Genomic DNA, 14,747 nt, shown 5'->3' with positions numbered 1-14,747 from the left:
GGATTCATCTGGGTTCTAGGTGCTATTATCTACATTTGACCCCAAGGTTCTCCCCACACATTTAGAGCTTACTAGTTCTCCCCTACTCCCACTTTCAATTTTCTTGGAGGCTCTGCACCAAAAGTATGTTGATTATGCAGAGCTTTCTAGACTATCTTATCTTTAATAGAATTTTCATCATAGTTTTAAAAATTCTGTGTTGAAGTTATTTTTCAAGCTGTATTACTCACAGTAGCTGCCATTTTTGTTATTTTTCATTTATAAATAGAATTTACTTTGATATGATAAGATTTACTTCTAGGTGCTATACCATTTACTCAAGTTACAGTGAGACATAGTGTTTAAGTGTCTAGTTTGTACTTAGGCTGTCTGGATTTGAATCCCAACTCCATTCACTTGCTATGAGTCTGACCTTAGCTATGCCTCAGTTTCCTCATGTATAAAATAGGGATGATGGAAGTATCTATCTCATAGTATATTTGTGAGTTTGAATGAGTGAAAATAGAATTGTACAGAAGTAAACAGTAACAAGCACATGCATCATGAGAGAACTTAGGGATACAAAGCAGGTCTTAGCATTAATGACCACCTGTCACAATACTTTAGATCAGGGGCAGGTAGATGGAAAGAATTTATTTAGTTAGGTCATGTTCTCATTTTTCCTAATGAACCGTCCAAACAAAACTCAAATTATCACAATTTTAATGACTCAAAGAAAAATTCTTTATAATAAAAAAGCAGGCTATAGACTTAGCAAAGCTAAAGTATTACATAATTCATCTTTCTTTACATCCTGTCACTGTGTGTAGGCAAGTTACAGTGATTTCTGCTGGAAAATAACAAGTGAATTTAGTGAAGTATTAAAATTAGCCAAAAGTTACATAAATTGTTGCAAGTAATATACAACTCCCTATTATTGAATGTATTTACATGGGTACATTGTATAATATTCCTTTTTGACTAGACAATTTAAAAACCTTTGATTATATAAATGACACTGTGTTCAACAGGTTGTCCAATTGCAAAAATGTTTCACATTTTCGGCTCAGGAAACATCTACCATACTCTTTGGTGTAATTTCGCATGTGTTTTATTTTAAGGACACATGTTTTACTGAGTGGTTTACTGCTAGAGTGTCCTTAGATAGCGTTAGACAAACATCTAAGTGCCATGTTCCATTATTACTCAGTGTGGATTTTTCACAATCTACAGAATGGACGTATACATTAAATTTCTCCTGATAAGGCGCATTTGGAGGAGCTGTTTGAATTATTATTTTTGTTTTTGTTTTCAGGATGTCTCACTCTACTCCTTGGATGCTACAAACAGACAAATAAACCAGTCCCCACATCCTAACCGTTCACACCAATCTATACCTGCTAAGTAAAGAAATAAAAATTACTCACTGGGAAAAATGTCACAAAAGAAATGTAAGCAGTTGTATTAGTCACGGTTCTCCAGGGAAACAGAGCCAACAGGAGAAATCTGTAAATATTATGAGATTTTATAAAATTGTCTCATGCTACTGTGGGGATGGACAAGTCCAAAGTCCATAGGGCAGGCAGTGAGGTGGATACCAATGAAGGTTTTCAGTGAATTCCCCAGGAGAAGCTGGCTGGCTGAAGTAGAGGTAAAAATTCTCTCTCTTCTGACTGCTGAAATAATTACTTCTCCTTTTAAAGCCATCAGCTGATGAAACAGAGAGGATGAAACATATCTCATTGCTGAAGGTAATCTCCTCAATTAATTGTAGATGTAATCAGCAATAGATGCAATCAAGTTAATAGTGATTTAAGTCCATGAAATTTCCTCATGGTAACAATTAGGCCAGTGCTTGTTTGACCAAACAACTAGGCACCATCACTTGGCCAAGCTGACACATGAACCTATCACAGTTCATCTCTTGGCAGTTTCTCATCTGTGTACATCACCTTAAAACATATTTACTCTCTCTATAAAAAACAATAACAGATATATTTTTCACCTGGCAATACTCAACTGTCCTGTGTTCAACCAGAAATGCACTAAATCTCTCTAGAAAAGGGTGCAAGTCCTTGGATAATATTCGCTTTTAAACTTAATGTCCTGTAACTTAAATACTATGATGTGAACTAATACAACTAATGTCATATGATAAGGGGATAAGATAGGGAAGGAAACAGATATTTGCTTCGTGTACATATACAAACATACTGAAAACAAGAAAGAAGTATTCATATGATCACAGCAATATAATCATATTTTTTCTTAAAATAGAAAAATATACAGAATTTATGGATGCATCTACTTTCTTGAATTTTTAGTCGTTATTTTTTAAGCATACACAAGATGGTTTGCAAATAAAGCTCCCTATTTTTCATATGTTTTCATGACTTCAAGTCACATTCCTTTATATAGTGCTGCTAATGGAGATAATGAAAAGTTTGCATATATAATGGTAAACAATACCTCACTCTGGAATGGAAACGAGATAAAACCAAAGTTCCATTGTATAAAAATGTTTTAATAAACTAGTTGCTATTATAAGAAGAAAGAAAAGCTAAAATATAATTGGGCTTTTCTAATAGTAAATGTCTTTTTTTCAACTATCAGTTCAAATGACATGTGTTAAGCACCTACGACATACTAAGCACTCAGCTGGGTATTGTGGCTATCAATATGAGTTAGCTTTGCCCCTGTCCTAAGCCAGTTTTGCAGAGAAACAGACACACATAATTTCAACCTATTTAATAGTTAAATTGAGTACAGGGAGAACAGAGAAGACAGGAGAAGGAAACTTTGTTTCTTGAACACAGTAGGTATACACTTGACTTAAATCTTTAGCAACTTTTTTTCCTTTTGCCTGGAACACTCTTCCCAGATTCCTGAGAGGTATTTTTTCTCACCTTCTCCAGGTTTTTCTTCAAATTTCAACATAACATTGATTCCATATTGAAACTTTCAGCCTCCATCCTAATACTCTATTTTCTCTTTCTATGTTTTATTTTTTCCACAGCATTCTTCTGTTTTATTCATTGCAATAGCCTCAGTGCCTAGCACAAAGTGGGCACTCAGTAAATGAAATAATATGTATTGCTTGGAGTTTGTGATAATCTTTATAAAGACCATTACACTTGAGTTGGATTTTGAGGAAAAAGTAGTTCTTGGGTCTTAACCAGGTGAAGTTTTCAGTTACACCTCTTAGTGCTCTATTTCATAACAAGTGGAAGAATAAAAAGCCTCTTACTCAGAAAAAATCATAAATCTAATGAGGGAGAGTAAACTGACACAGGCAAAAATTAAAATCCATTAAAAGGTTACATAATCCAATGCCTACTGCATAAAATAAATACTAGTGGTATAGGGATTAAAGGTTAAAGTAATTGGAAATTATATTAGAAACTTTAAAGTAAATGTTAATATCACATAATTTTTAGAAAGCCAGATTCTGTTTAAGTGAAAAATGTGTATTTTATTTTCAATCTTTCTTTAGTCATATATCATAGAATTTTTTCCTATTTTCTACCAAAAATAGGCAACAACAACTCACCCAACGATCTTTAGGGTAAGATATGTTAAGCAGTTATTATAGGATGGTGATTCCTGTGTTGAATATCCTTCTATTATAGCTAGATCTTGTGCTGTTCAGTTGCATCTCTATTTTTACAGATCAATTTTATGAATACATATTGGAAATTCTAAAAACATTTTGTATGGAAAACATAAAGCAAAATTACAATGTAATATAAGGATGAAAAATCAGCCAAAATACTACCCATGCTATAAAAATCTCTTCAAACATAATAGAACTTTATCTTTTAAAGATGATTTAGTTGTGATCCTCTTTTACATTGAGAAAATAGAAGGGTATTTATTTTGTTACAGTGTTTTTGTACTCTTTCTTTACATCGATATTTTTTCTCTCAGAAAATGCTTATATTTTTGTTTTATAATGTGTTAAGAAAAATCAAGAATTTAAGTTCTAGTCTTATTATTTTTGTTGCCAATATATAGCTGCAAAAGCATGTGATCATGTGTAAGTCACCAAACCTATTTGTTTTCTGATCAGTTTTCTGCATTAATATTATTGGAAAGACAACAAGTGCCCACTAATTTCAAAAGGGCTAGATAATATGTAAACTAACAAATGTATGTGCAAGTGCTTTATAAAGTAAAAAACATTATTCTGTTGTAAGATAAGACAATTTCAAACCAAATTCAATTATGCTTCAGGCATTAGTGAAGTTATATATATGTGTGTGTATATATATATATATATATATATATTTTTTTTTTTAAAGATTGTCTATTTTTAGTGTAGTTATTTTTAATTGAAATATAATTCACATGCCATAAAATTTACCATTTTAATGTGTATAATTAAGTGTTTTCTAATATATTCCCAAAGTTTTGCAACCCTCACTATGATCCAGAACATTTCCTTACCCTAAAAAGAAGCCCTTTACCCGTTAGAAGTCATTCCCAACCTCTCCCTACAACCAAAGTGACCATTTTTGAGGCATATTTTTTTGAAGAACGTATGTTGAACTGATATTAATATTGCTTGTGGAAAAAATCACTTATCATCTTAGAAGTCTGATAAGCAAAACGTTAGAAATAAACAAATTTTGCCAAATTTTCTAATCATGTACTCCTGAGATATATATAATTTAAAAGCTATACTATATTTCAGGTTGACTGTATATTTTGTATTCTCTTTCAAAATTACTTGTAAATGACAATTGACATAGAAATTCATGATACAAAGTAAGATTGTGTAAATATTTGATAAAGCTGATTCTGTTCATGTGAACAGACAACCATGCATTCTCATATGAACCAAGCAGTTTTGTTGTGAAGAACTGTGATAATTAACACAAACAGTCATGCACATTTTAGGAAAAACTAAGAGTTGCATAAAGAAAAGCTGGTTTTGTCAAGCAACAGCTATTTAAAATATTGCCTTTATGAAATAGATGGTATTCTTTACATTAATTTATAGAAATAGATGGTATTCTATACATCAATACATTAAGTCTGAGATAACTTTAATCATTATCTTTTTAAATCCTTTTGTTTGGCTCAAAACTACTCTTGGCAAAGAAAATATCTGTTTCTCTCATATTCTTCCTTAACACCATTGTGTGTGTGTGTGTGTGCCACCCTTTGATTTCTACTGTCATCAACTAATATAGAGTTTTTTCCTGAAGTCAGCAAATGCACTTTCTTTAAATATGCATTATATTTATAATAAATGTCATCATTTTGGTTGAAATTTGACATAGATTTTATATCAAAGTTGTGCTTTAAAAGAACATGGTGTGGTTAAGATTTGAAGATAAATAAAGGGTATTATTAGACAGGAAGAATATTTAAGTCCACCTTCATAGTAGTAATAAGAATGAAATTTCATTGCCATAAACTGACAGAGGTCGTAAGTCTACATCTTTTGAAAGTGGTTGTATCCTAGTAACAATGCCAACAATAAACACATCATGCAAGTATAAAATGCAGTAGTGTAATGAGCCATTGAAAGGAAGAGTCAGTGACCATATAATATTTCAGTTTCTATTGTATCTGGTAGCAATCTGGTTAAAAAGAATTGACAGTTGCCCTGAAGGAAATAAAGTGGAGGTATTATTGTAGTAGCAGTTTGGAATGAAAATTGCATGGTGTCTTGACTGGATTATTTCTCTATCTTTGCAAATTTATCTTCACCTCTCTGAGGTGCTGCTTCTTGTCTTCTTTATGCAAATTAAGTTTGTATCATCTAAACTCATAGGGCCCAGAGGCCCTTTGGTGACAGGGAGGAGGAGGAAAAGGGAAATTAGAAAAAGTGACAGGCATTTTTGAAAAGAAAAGGAATTTTCCTTGTGGGTCTATTCCTCAATAGGAGTTTCTTCAATGCAATATTTTGCTTTTGCAGAGCAGTGAGTCAGAATCAAGTGCATGCTTGTGCTATTTTGTGGGGCTTGGCACTGACACATTTTATTTAGGAGGAGTGGGAATACAGGGGGATAGGATGTTGGGAAATTAGTATTTTGGCTTTATCAGCCCTTGAGGCAGAGTTAGCACTTGCAATGGGACAAAAGTATTTGTAGTCATCAGATAACTTTGCAGTCAGCTTCAATAGCAGCACTCTTTTATTTTTTTTACTTTTTTTTTTTTTTGGCAGCCAAGCTCTTAGTGGAACCATCTGTCTTTCTATTAGTATTTTTGAGGCCTGTTTTGAAGCCACTTTGCTTGGCAAAGTCACTTTCATCCTTGGAAACGATTTTTTAAAAAAGTTCTGTGGCTTTTTGCCGAAGAAGAGTACTATGTAAAAAATCCACATGGCTGTTCATTTTTGTTCTAAAAGAATATGGCTACTTTGTCTTTGTCTTAAATCAAATGAAATTAGAGGTGATATAGCTCCAATGTGACTGTTGGGAAATGAGAATCAGGGATTGCAATTTTAGTGATGTTTTTATGTTCCTATATTTTTCAATGAGATTTTCTTTATCCTTCCTAGTAGATTAATTGGAAGATAAATTGGCTCCTTTATTCTTAGTTTTAGTGTAGTTTTTTTTTCCTCAAGACCATTATATTGGGTAGGATAAGCTGACAAATCTACTTTCTTTTATATGAAATGAAGAATAACAGACTATTAGTGGTCATTGAAGATCCCATGCCTCTTCCTGCTAATGGTAGAAAGTTATCCGGTTTGGGTAATTATAGCCTGTCTACCTAAACCCCTCTTGCAATCTCATTTGGCTATTATATTCTTCATTTTCTCAGAAACTGCTTTGCAATATCGCTGTGTGTTTCTAAACAGCTGCTGTGCTCCCCACCAAAGGTGCCTGAATTTCAATAGTAGGTGAACTGATCCCTGTGGATGAGGTGTGCTTGAACACTATGGCACTCATCAGATCAAACTCTTGAGGAAAGTTTGCAAAAGTTTTAGATTTTACAGTTTATTTGTAATTATGCCAAATTAACTCATAGAGCTGCTTTCCATATTTGTATATGTTCTCTCAACAAATCTCATCCCGTTAATTCCCTATTGTTGGAGCTTCCACGCAAACTTACTCCCTTCAAATGTGCTCTTCCACATCAGGGAATCCCTCCAGTTCTTTGATTCCTTTCTTTTTCCCTGTTTAGTATGACCTTTCAGGCCTCTCTTTCTGTTCTAAAATCTAAAGCCCTTTGTGGATGAAAAAATGCAACTTTTATTTCCTCATAAGCCATCCTTAATGAAATTCCCCACAACCTCTTCGTCTCCAATTTGAATGCTTTAATCAATGCTTTAGGCACCTCAAGCATATCAAGTACAAATCATAGTCATCATGTTTCCATGAAAAACTGTTCCTGTCCCTTTATACATTTTTTTTAGTTGTTTCATACCACTGTAATCCAATAGTATAATCCAGACACCTGAGGTTTAGCTTTCATTCTGCCATTTGTTCATCTCCAAGTTCTGCTAATTTTTTTTCCTAATTTTTTTCTAGCATTTTCTCCTCCTCCATATCCTTGTTATTACTGATCAAGCCATCATACTCTGTTGCCTAGTTGGCTATTTAGTGTCCTGCCTATTCTCTGTGTATGGCCTTTCAAATCTCTTCACACAGCCACCTGAGTATTCTGCCAAATCCACTTAAGCACCCCCTACCCCCCAGGTGGTTCCTCACAGCCTGTAGGGGATATTTTAAGTTTCTGACCCTGATATACAGATTGATTCAAGCAGATCTCTCACAACTGGTTCCCGCTTACATTTATGTTCTAGTGGTATCCCCCCTATATGATGTTGTTTATTTCCCCTTTTCCTTTTCTTATGTCTCCTCTCTCTGTTTAGGATTCTGTTCTCATTCTCCCATCCCTTTCCCTTGCTAACACCGACTTATCATTCAGACCCTACATACCTGAGGCATCTACCTCCGGGGGGTCCTTTTTTTATTTCTCCTGCATGGATTAGCAGTCTCTCTTCTGAGCTTCCATAGGATACTTGTCTCTATAATTGAATCGATGACAATGTTTTATAATTATTTATTAATTTTTCTGACTTCGCCTTCCAGACTCTTAGAACACCTAGCTAACAGGCATTGTATGTGAATTCATCTTTGTATCCCCAGTTACCAAGAAAGTGCCTGGCATATGTCGCTTAATAAATATTGATTAAATGAATAAATTAATAATCAGACCCACGTAACTGGAAGCCAGATTGATAATCTTAACATCTTATTATATAAATTTCAGGAAGCAACTGAAGGGTAGCACAATAGAACATTTACATAAAATATAAAATATATGTAACTATGAATTATGCATAGGTATTTACTTAGGTATTTACCTATTCTTTTACAAGTATGATGATGTGGTCGCTTTCTGTTGGATTCTTGAGATTTTAAATGACAAGACCACATGCAAAACCTTTATGATAGAATTATAAATATTATGTTAAGATTAAAAAAATAATAAAATAATATTTCATATTAAAATTTAAAAAGTATAGAAATAACCCTTAAATTTATTATGCATTATTCTAACTTGTGAATTACATACCCTCCCTATTGAAAAGTTTAAAATTTTGTGCAAAAAATATTTTATGTAAAATTAAAAATTATAACTGTCACAAATTTTACCATTAATTGGAAGTTTGAAGGAAATTTCAGGCATTAAGTGAAAGAAACAAAATGAAGTTAATAGAGATTTCAAAATTCATAGAATTTGGAATATTCAAAACTAGAGAATAAATAGAATGATTTCCTAATACTATAACAAATAATTTTAGAATTTGTCCAGAAAACACTATTCTGTTTTGATGATATGTCTTTTTCTACCAAAGTATGGCTAAATTTCATCAGCAGTGAACTAGAAATTAGTTAAGATATAACAATAATACTTTGAGATATGATTTTATTTGTATATATGTATTAACCACACAATACAGATCATATTTATTGTACTGTTTACTTTATTCTGAATATTAGTCAAATGTTCTAAAAATGTGTTCTGTGATATTGTAAAGAAAATCCATCATTGGAACTGTGAAAGTAAGTTAATTTTCCATTTTAGATACTTTTTCTTTTCCCCTATAAAGCATGTACTAAGTTGTGGAAAGAGTTCTAGATTAAGAGTCAAGAGAGAAAGATTCTGATTCTGACTTTGATTTCACCTAAATATGGAATCTTGAGCAATTTATTTGGCTACATTAGGTCTCAACACAATGATTGTATTGTTTGAGATGATGTCATGTTTTTCTCAATTTTAAAACGCTATATTACCCAATGTATGTGAATTTTGAAAAAATTAAACACTAAAGTACATTTCAAAAGTTTAATCCAAAATGAGACAATATTTTTTAAAATATTTGATTTAATAAAATCCCCACAATTCAATGCAGTTCATTCTTTAAAATCCTAAAATATTTATCTGAAATTTCTGTAATCTGTAAGAGGATAAGTGGATTATCTGGATAAAACTATTAGATATAAGTATATATGAACAACAACCAGTTAAGCAATATAATCAAGAAAACATTTCCCTTAAAATGGCAATAAAATAGGTGCCTGCCCATGCAAAAAAATTAAAAAATAAAAATAAATGGCAATAAAATACATATACTTTTAAAACTTTGGAAATAAAATCACCAAGTTAACTATAAGAGTTATATGAAGCAAACAAAGACTTGAATAAATTGAAATATATATCTTGCTATTGGCCATCAAGCTCTCAGGTTAATCAATTCAAATAGAAACTCCATGTTATAGTTTGCAAAAACTGCTGAAGGGCAGCACGACGGTGGCTCAGTGGCAGAATTCTCACCTGCCATGCCCAAAACCCGGGTTTGATTCCCAGTGCCTACCCATGAAAAGAAAAATGCTGCTGGAATGCAATATACCAGAAATGGAATGGTTTTTAAAAAGGGAATTTACTAAATTGCAAGTTTACAGTTCTAAGTCTGTGAAAATGTCCAAACTAAGGCATTACAGAGAAAGACACCTTATCTCCAAAGACAGGGCTGATGAAGTCCAACATTTCTCTTTCAGCTGGGAAGGCACATGGAAAGTCTTATAGCTTTCTTTCCCAGCTTCTAGTTTCATGAAGTTACCCTGGGAGTATTTTCCTTCTTCATCTCCAAAGGTCTCTGGCTTTGTGGGCTCTGGTGGCTCTAATGCTTTTTCTAAAATGGTTCCCTCTTAAAGGGCTCCAGTAAGCAACCCCACCTGGAACGCGTGGAGACACATCTCCATGGAAACCATCTAATCAAAAAGTTACCATCCACAGCTGGGTGAGTCACATCTCCATGGAAACAATAAAAAAAATTCCACCCAGAAATATTGAATGACAATTAAAGAGCATGGCTTTTTCTGGGGTACATGACAGTTTGAAACTGGTGTACTCCATATTCTAAAATTAATCTGGAAAAATAAATGTAAAAAAAATCCAGGAATTTTTTTAAAAGAAAATAAAGGATAGGGTACCAGTCTTACCTGTTGTTAAAATATAGAACAAAGCTATAGCAATTAAAACAACATGGCAATAGAACATGGTAGACGGTAATTCTGCCTTTACAGAAGCATGTAATAAATTTCTAATATTTTTGGATTGCTTTTCTATTGTTTCATGCATACATCATTTCAAAAGGCATCTATATATCTAAGGCATAAATTAAGACCACTTACCCATGCTTTAAAAGTAGGAACACAAAGCAACTGGTACTTAATCTTAACATCCTTCTGTGGTGAAATTGGTTCCTTTCTGTTTATTATATTAACTTTGTTGTTCACAGGCCTTTTGTGAACATTTAGAATTGGTGCATGAAGATTTAACAAGAATAATGGGATATTATATTTCATTCTGTTTCTGTGTTTATCAGTTTACTCTTACATATAATTCTTGCAGGTGTTGTTCTAAGCTCTAAAGGTACCGTGATAAGTAGGTTATGGCCCTTTTCCAAAATAAATGTATAGGACATAGAGGAGACTTTATGTTATGCAAGTAACTACATTCAATGCAATAAGTATTGTAATAACTTTATGAGGCTAAACAAGTAGTTATTTATGCCTGGAAGGTTGCACCATAAAAAGTGCTTCATAGGCAAAAACATAGGTGAGTTTGGAAATTCTTTGAAGAATGAGTAGAATTTTTCCAGAAAGAGAAGGAAAAGAGAAATCACTCAAAACGGAGGAGAAAATACTATTGAACACATTCAAGTGTGGAAGAATGCTGCGTATGCAAGGCATGCTTCATGGCCCTCTATAGCAAGAGTACAGGACACTAGAAAGATGGCAGCAAAAATGTTTGGAAAGATAGTCTAGGGACACAATTTTCAATACCTTGTATGCCATGTTGAAGATTCGTCATTATTCTCCAGGCAATAGCAAGCTATCAAAAGTTATCCTTAGGATCACCAGAACCTGCTATAGTCAGACAGACTCTCCCTTTCAACTATTTATGCATCTGAAGATGCTTTGTAACTCAGAGCAAAGCATAAAGGAGGCAAAATGAATTGTTGACAGTTACTGAAACTATTCTATAAAACAGTACTTCTCAAACCTGGCTGCGCAAAGAATCACAAGAGGAGTTTTATAAAATGCTCTGAATCAGAAAGCCTAATTTAATTGGTCTAGAAAGCAGTTGGGATTGCACTGGAACTTTTCAGAATTTCTCAGTTGATTCTGAGGTACATTCAACCTTGAGAACTGTTGTGCTGAAATAAGAATGTCTTCTCTCTGTAATTCTATAACTCATTTTCCCCACATTTTAAGGTATCTGAAATTTGGATGCTGCTTATAACACTTCTATGTGATTGAGGTTCCTTTCTTCTTCACTCTAAAAATGTTCTTATCAACTTTTATGGTACATAACTGATGTCATTTTAGGAAGAGATGTGCTATATAAAAATAGAAATCCTTATTTCAATAATGAAATATAGCGGGTATACAGTAACTTCTGATAACCCTTTAACGGTGTGGCTGTTTTTTGATAGTTTGTTATTCAGGTCTGCACCAGCCTCTCACATTGAGCTGGTCCCCATGCTGTTTTGCCTTGTGATATCTGTCTCTTGTTTTGGGGCACTAAGTCTTGCATACTGCTCAATAAGCAATCTCTAATTTTTGAGTCTTAAGTCAACTGTTTCCAGTTGCTTTCTTAAAAAGGTTTATCTTTACTCTGGTATGCTCCAAAAATGCTAGCTGTAATGGTACAAACTTTCAGCTCTAACTTTTAGACATGGTGTCTTTTTGTTTCCCTGATTGTTGGCATATTCTCCTTGTAGTTTCACTTTGGTGCCAGTGGTAAATGTAAAAATCTTTCTGGCTAAAAGACATTTACAATTTAGAGTCATTGCTGAAAACACATCAGTCATTCTTATGCTCCTTTGTTCTCTCTTTCATTCCCTCTCTTTTCTTCTCCCCCCTTCCTTCTCTGCATTCCTGTGCTTCTCCTTCTCCCATCCATTCTCTCCCCCCTCCCTCCTCCTACCTCATTCTTCCCTGCCTTCTCACCCTCGCCCTCGCCATCACCAAACTCACACTCACCCTGCAAAACCCTCAGAAATTGCTTAGAAGTTTACTGTGCAACATTAATTGAAGTAGAAACCAAAGGCAGACTTTTAAAGTGAGAAATGATGAGAACTATAAGAGCTCCATGAATGGGCAATGCAGGAATAGGGTATGGGAAGGGAGTGGGAGTAAATATGTCAGAGGTGGTACTTAGTGACTGAAGAAAATGCAATTATTTTCATTTGTTTTACTTTTTTACCATCATTCTCACTAGAATATAAGCTCCATGAACATAGGTTCTTTGTTTCTTGTTTATTATTACAACCCAGGCCTAGCTCAATTTCTTGCACATAGCAAGCGATTATTAAATATTTCCAAATAATTGACCTAATGTGTGGAAGGCATTGGAAGGAAGACAATAAAGTGTCAGATTGTGATGTTGCAGGATGATCGTAAATTCTCACGGATATAAACAATGACAAACACTACCAATTACGTTCACCGGGGAGATCTTGCTTAACTATTTATTTGGAAAAAAAAATTCTTAAGGATTTTAGTTAATGGCAACCTTCACATTAGTCAATGATGTGACCTAGCTGCAAAAATGACTAATCCTAGGAATAGTTCTGGAAATTCCTGTTTGATTCAAAGAAGATTGTGATTCCATTTTGCTGGATTATTTACTGATAAAGAACCTCATACTCTAAGAGAGACACCAGCAAATTAGATTGTATTCCAAAGATGGCAACCAAACAGAAGCAGTGTGGTGTGAGTGGTTCAGTTGCTTTGAAAAGGAGAGACTCAAGATAAAAGCATAGTAGAGAGGGTCCATTAAAGCAAGATTCGAGGGACGGTGTTCTATACCTATTTCTGTCTAACTCATTCTATGACCCTGGGCACATCAATTCTCTTCTGGCACCAGTTTCCTCTTATGTTAAGAAAGGGGAAGTGTTTTAGAAGCTTCCTTAGTTCTCTTCCAACTCTAATATTCTAGAATTAAAAAATTTTAATACTGTGTTGTAAACATGAGAATTTTCTTCATATGAAGAATCATGATACAGGTTTAGTTTGTTTTGTTTTAGAAGGCAGAATTAGTCCTAAGAGGTAGAGTTTACAGAGGGAGTTTCAGTTGATTCTTAGGGAGAATTGTTTAGTTGTTACATTGGTACAATAATAAAGTATTTATCCTGCGAGGTAGTGGGGTTTTTATGACTGTCAAATAAATACCGTGCAGGTAAATTATTTTTTAGGTTAGAAGTTAAACTGGATACCCTCCAACTCTGGGATTTTCTGATTTTCCTTTCCAACATAGTCCCAAGGCATGGTCCCCAAGCCCAGGATTCTAGCATGTTTGTAAGCCAATATATTGAATTGAATAAATGAATTTCTTTTGTCATAAAATAAGGAGGGTGGGAAGCTTGGAGCACCAAAACTTCTTCCCTTTGATTCGCTCTATCACGTTCAGCAGGTTCAAGGTCAGCTGCCGCCATTAATGATTCCTGTATTCCCTCCTGATCAACGGACACTGGCTGCAGCTGCCCAGCAAGGATTCCTCCTTCCTCCAGGCTTCAGCTATAAGGCTGGATGTAGTAAGTACCATTAATTTTTAATTTGGGAATGGGTGGTGGGCCTGGCTTTAAAGTAGGCAAATTTATAGCATTGCCACACCAAGAAATGAGATCGCCCATATAGCATTTTTATTTCAAAGAGGGAACATGCAGGAGGTGTTGAAAAGGATGTGTTAACATATAAAACAGCTAAGATTAAGATTATTTCTGTGCTTCTGAAACCAATATTTGCTCTTTGTAATTCAGTTTTGTAATTTTTATTTCCAATGTACTCTTAAAATGTGAGTGTAATTTTGGGGGTACATTTTATTTTTGCACAGATAGATTGATAAGTAGGAATATAATTTTCAATAGCTTTGTGTTACACTTTATTCCAAATTCCTTAATATGGATTTGTGGGCCTTCCATTATCTGTCTCATCCCTTTTTTTACAGCCTGATTTCTCACTATTCTTCTTTTTTTGTTCTTAGAGCAAACCATACTGCTCTGTATCTCTGGACTTGTAATCTAAATATCTGCTGCCTTTGGTAATTCCAATCTTTTCCAGCTCAGGTCAGGGAGAGTTTGTCTGACCTAGGCTGGGTCCTTTTCTCTGGCTTCTTGGGATATTTTCTCTTTCACATGAAATTTGCTCTCTGAGGGTAGATATAGAGTTTTTCTTTCATTGTTACATCTCAGCTCGAGTGAATGGACTCTCATTAGCGAAGCTATATAGAGG

The 14,747-nt window shown here is 34.0% G+C and overlaps 1 protein-coding gene across 29 annotated transcripts in view; it reads left to right on the top strand.

The window, feature by feature from the left end:
* Positions 1 to 14,747, top strand: part of SOX5 (SRY-box transcription factor 5) — a 1,211,684-nt gene that overhangs the window by 1,067,664 nt on the left and 129,273 nt on the right. For 27 of the 29 annotated variants that reach the window (XM_077170289.1, XM_077170313.1, XM_077170300.1 and 24 more), the window contains one exon: positions 13,927 to 14,050. In XM_077170289.1, coding sequence (XP_077026404.1) covers positions 13,927 to 14,050 — 124 coding nt within the window. The remainder of the gene's footprint in view (positions 1 to 13,926; positions 14,051 to 14,747) is intronic. The other 2 variants (XM_077170288.1, XM_077170292.1) reach the window with 1 other exon arrangement.

This window comes from Tamandua tetradactyla, chromosome 7 (assembly GCF_023851605.1).
Source record: "Tamandua tetradactyla isolate mTamTet1 chromosome 7, mTamTet1.pri, whole genome shotgun sequence".
Lineage (NCBI taxonomy): Eukaryota > Metazoa > Chordata > Mammalia > Pilosa > Myrmecophagidae > Tamandua > Tamandua tetradactyla.
The sequence above is the reverse complement of the archived record's forward strand: the minus strand, read 5'-3'. Positions and strand labels throughout refer to the sequence as shown.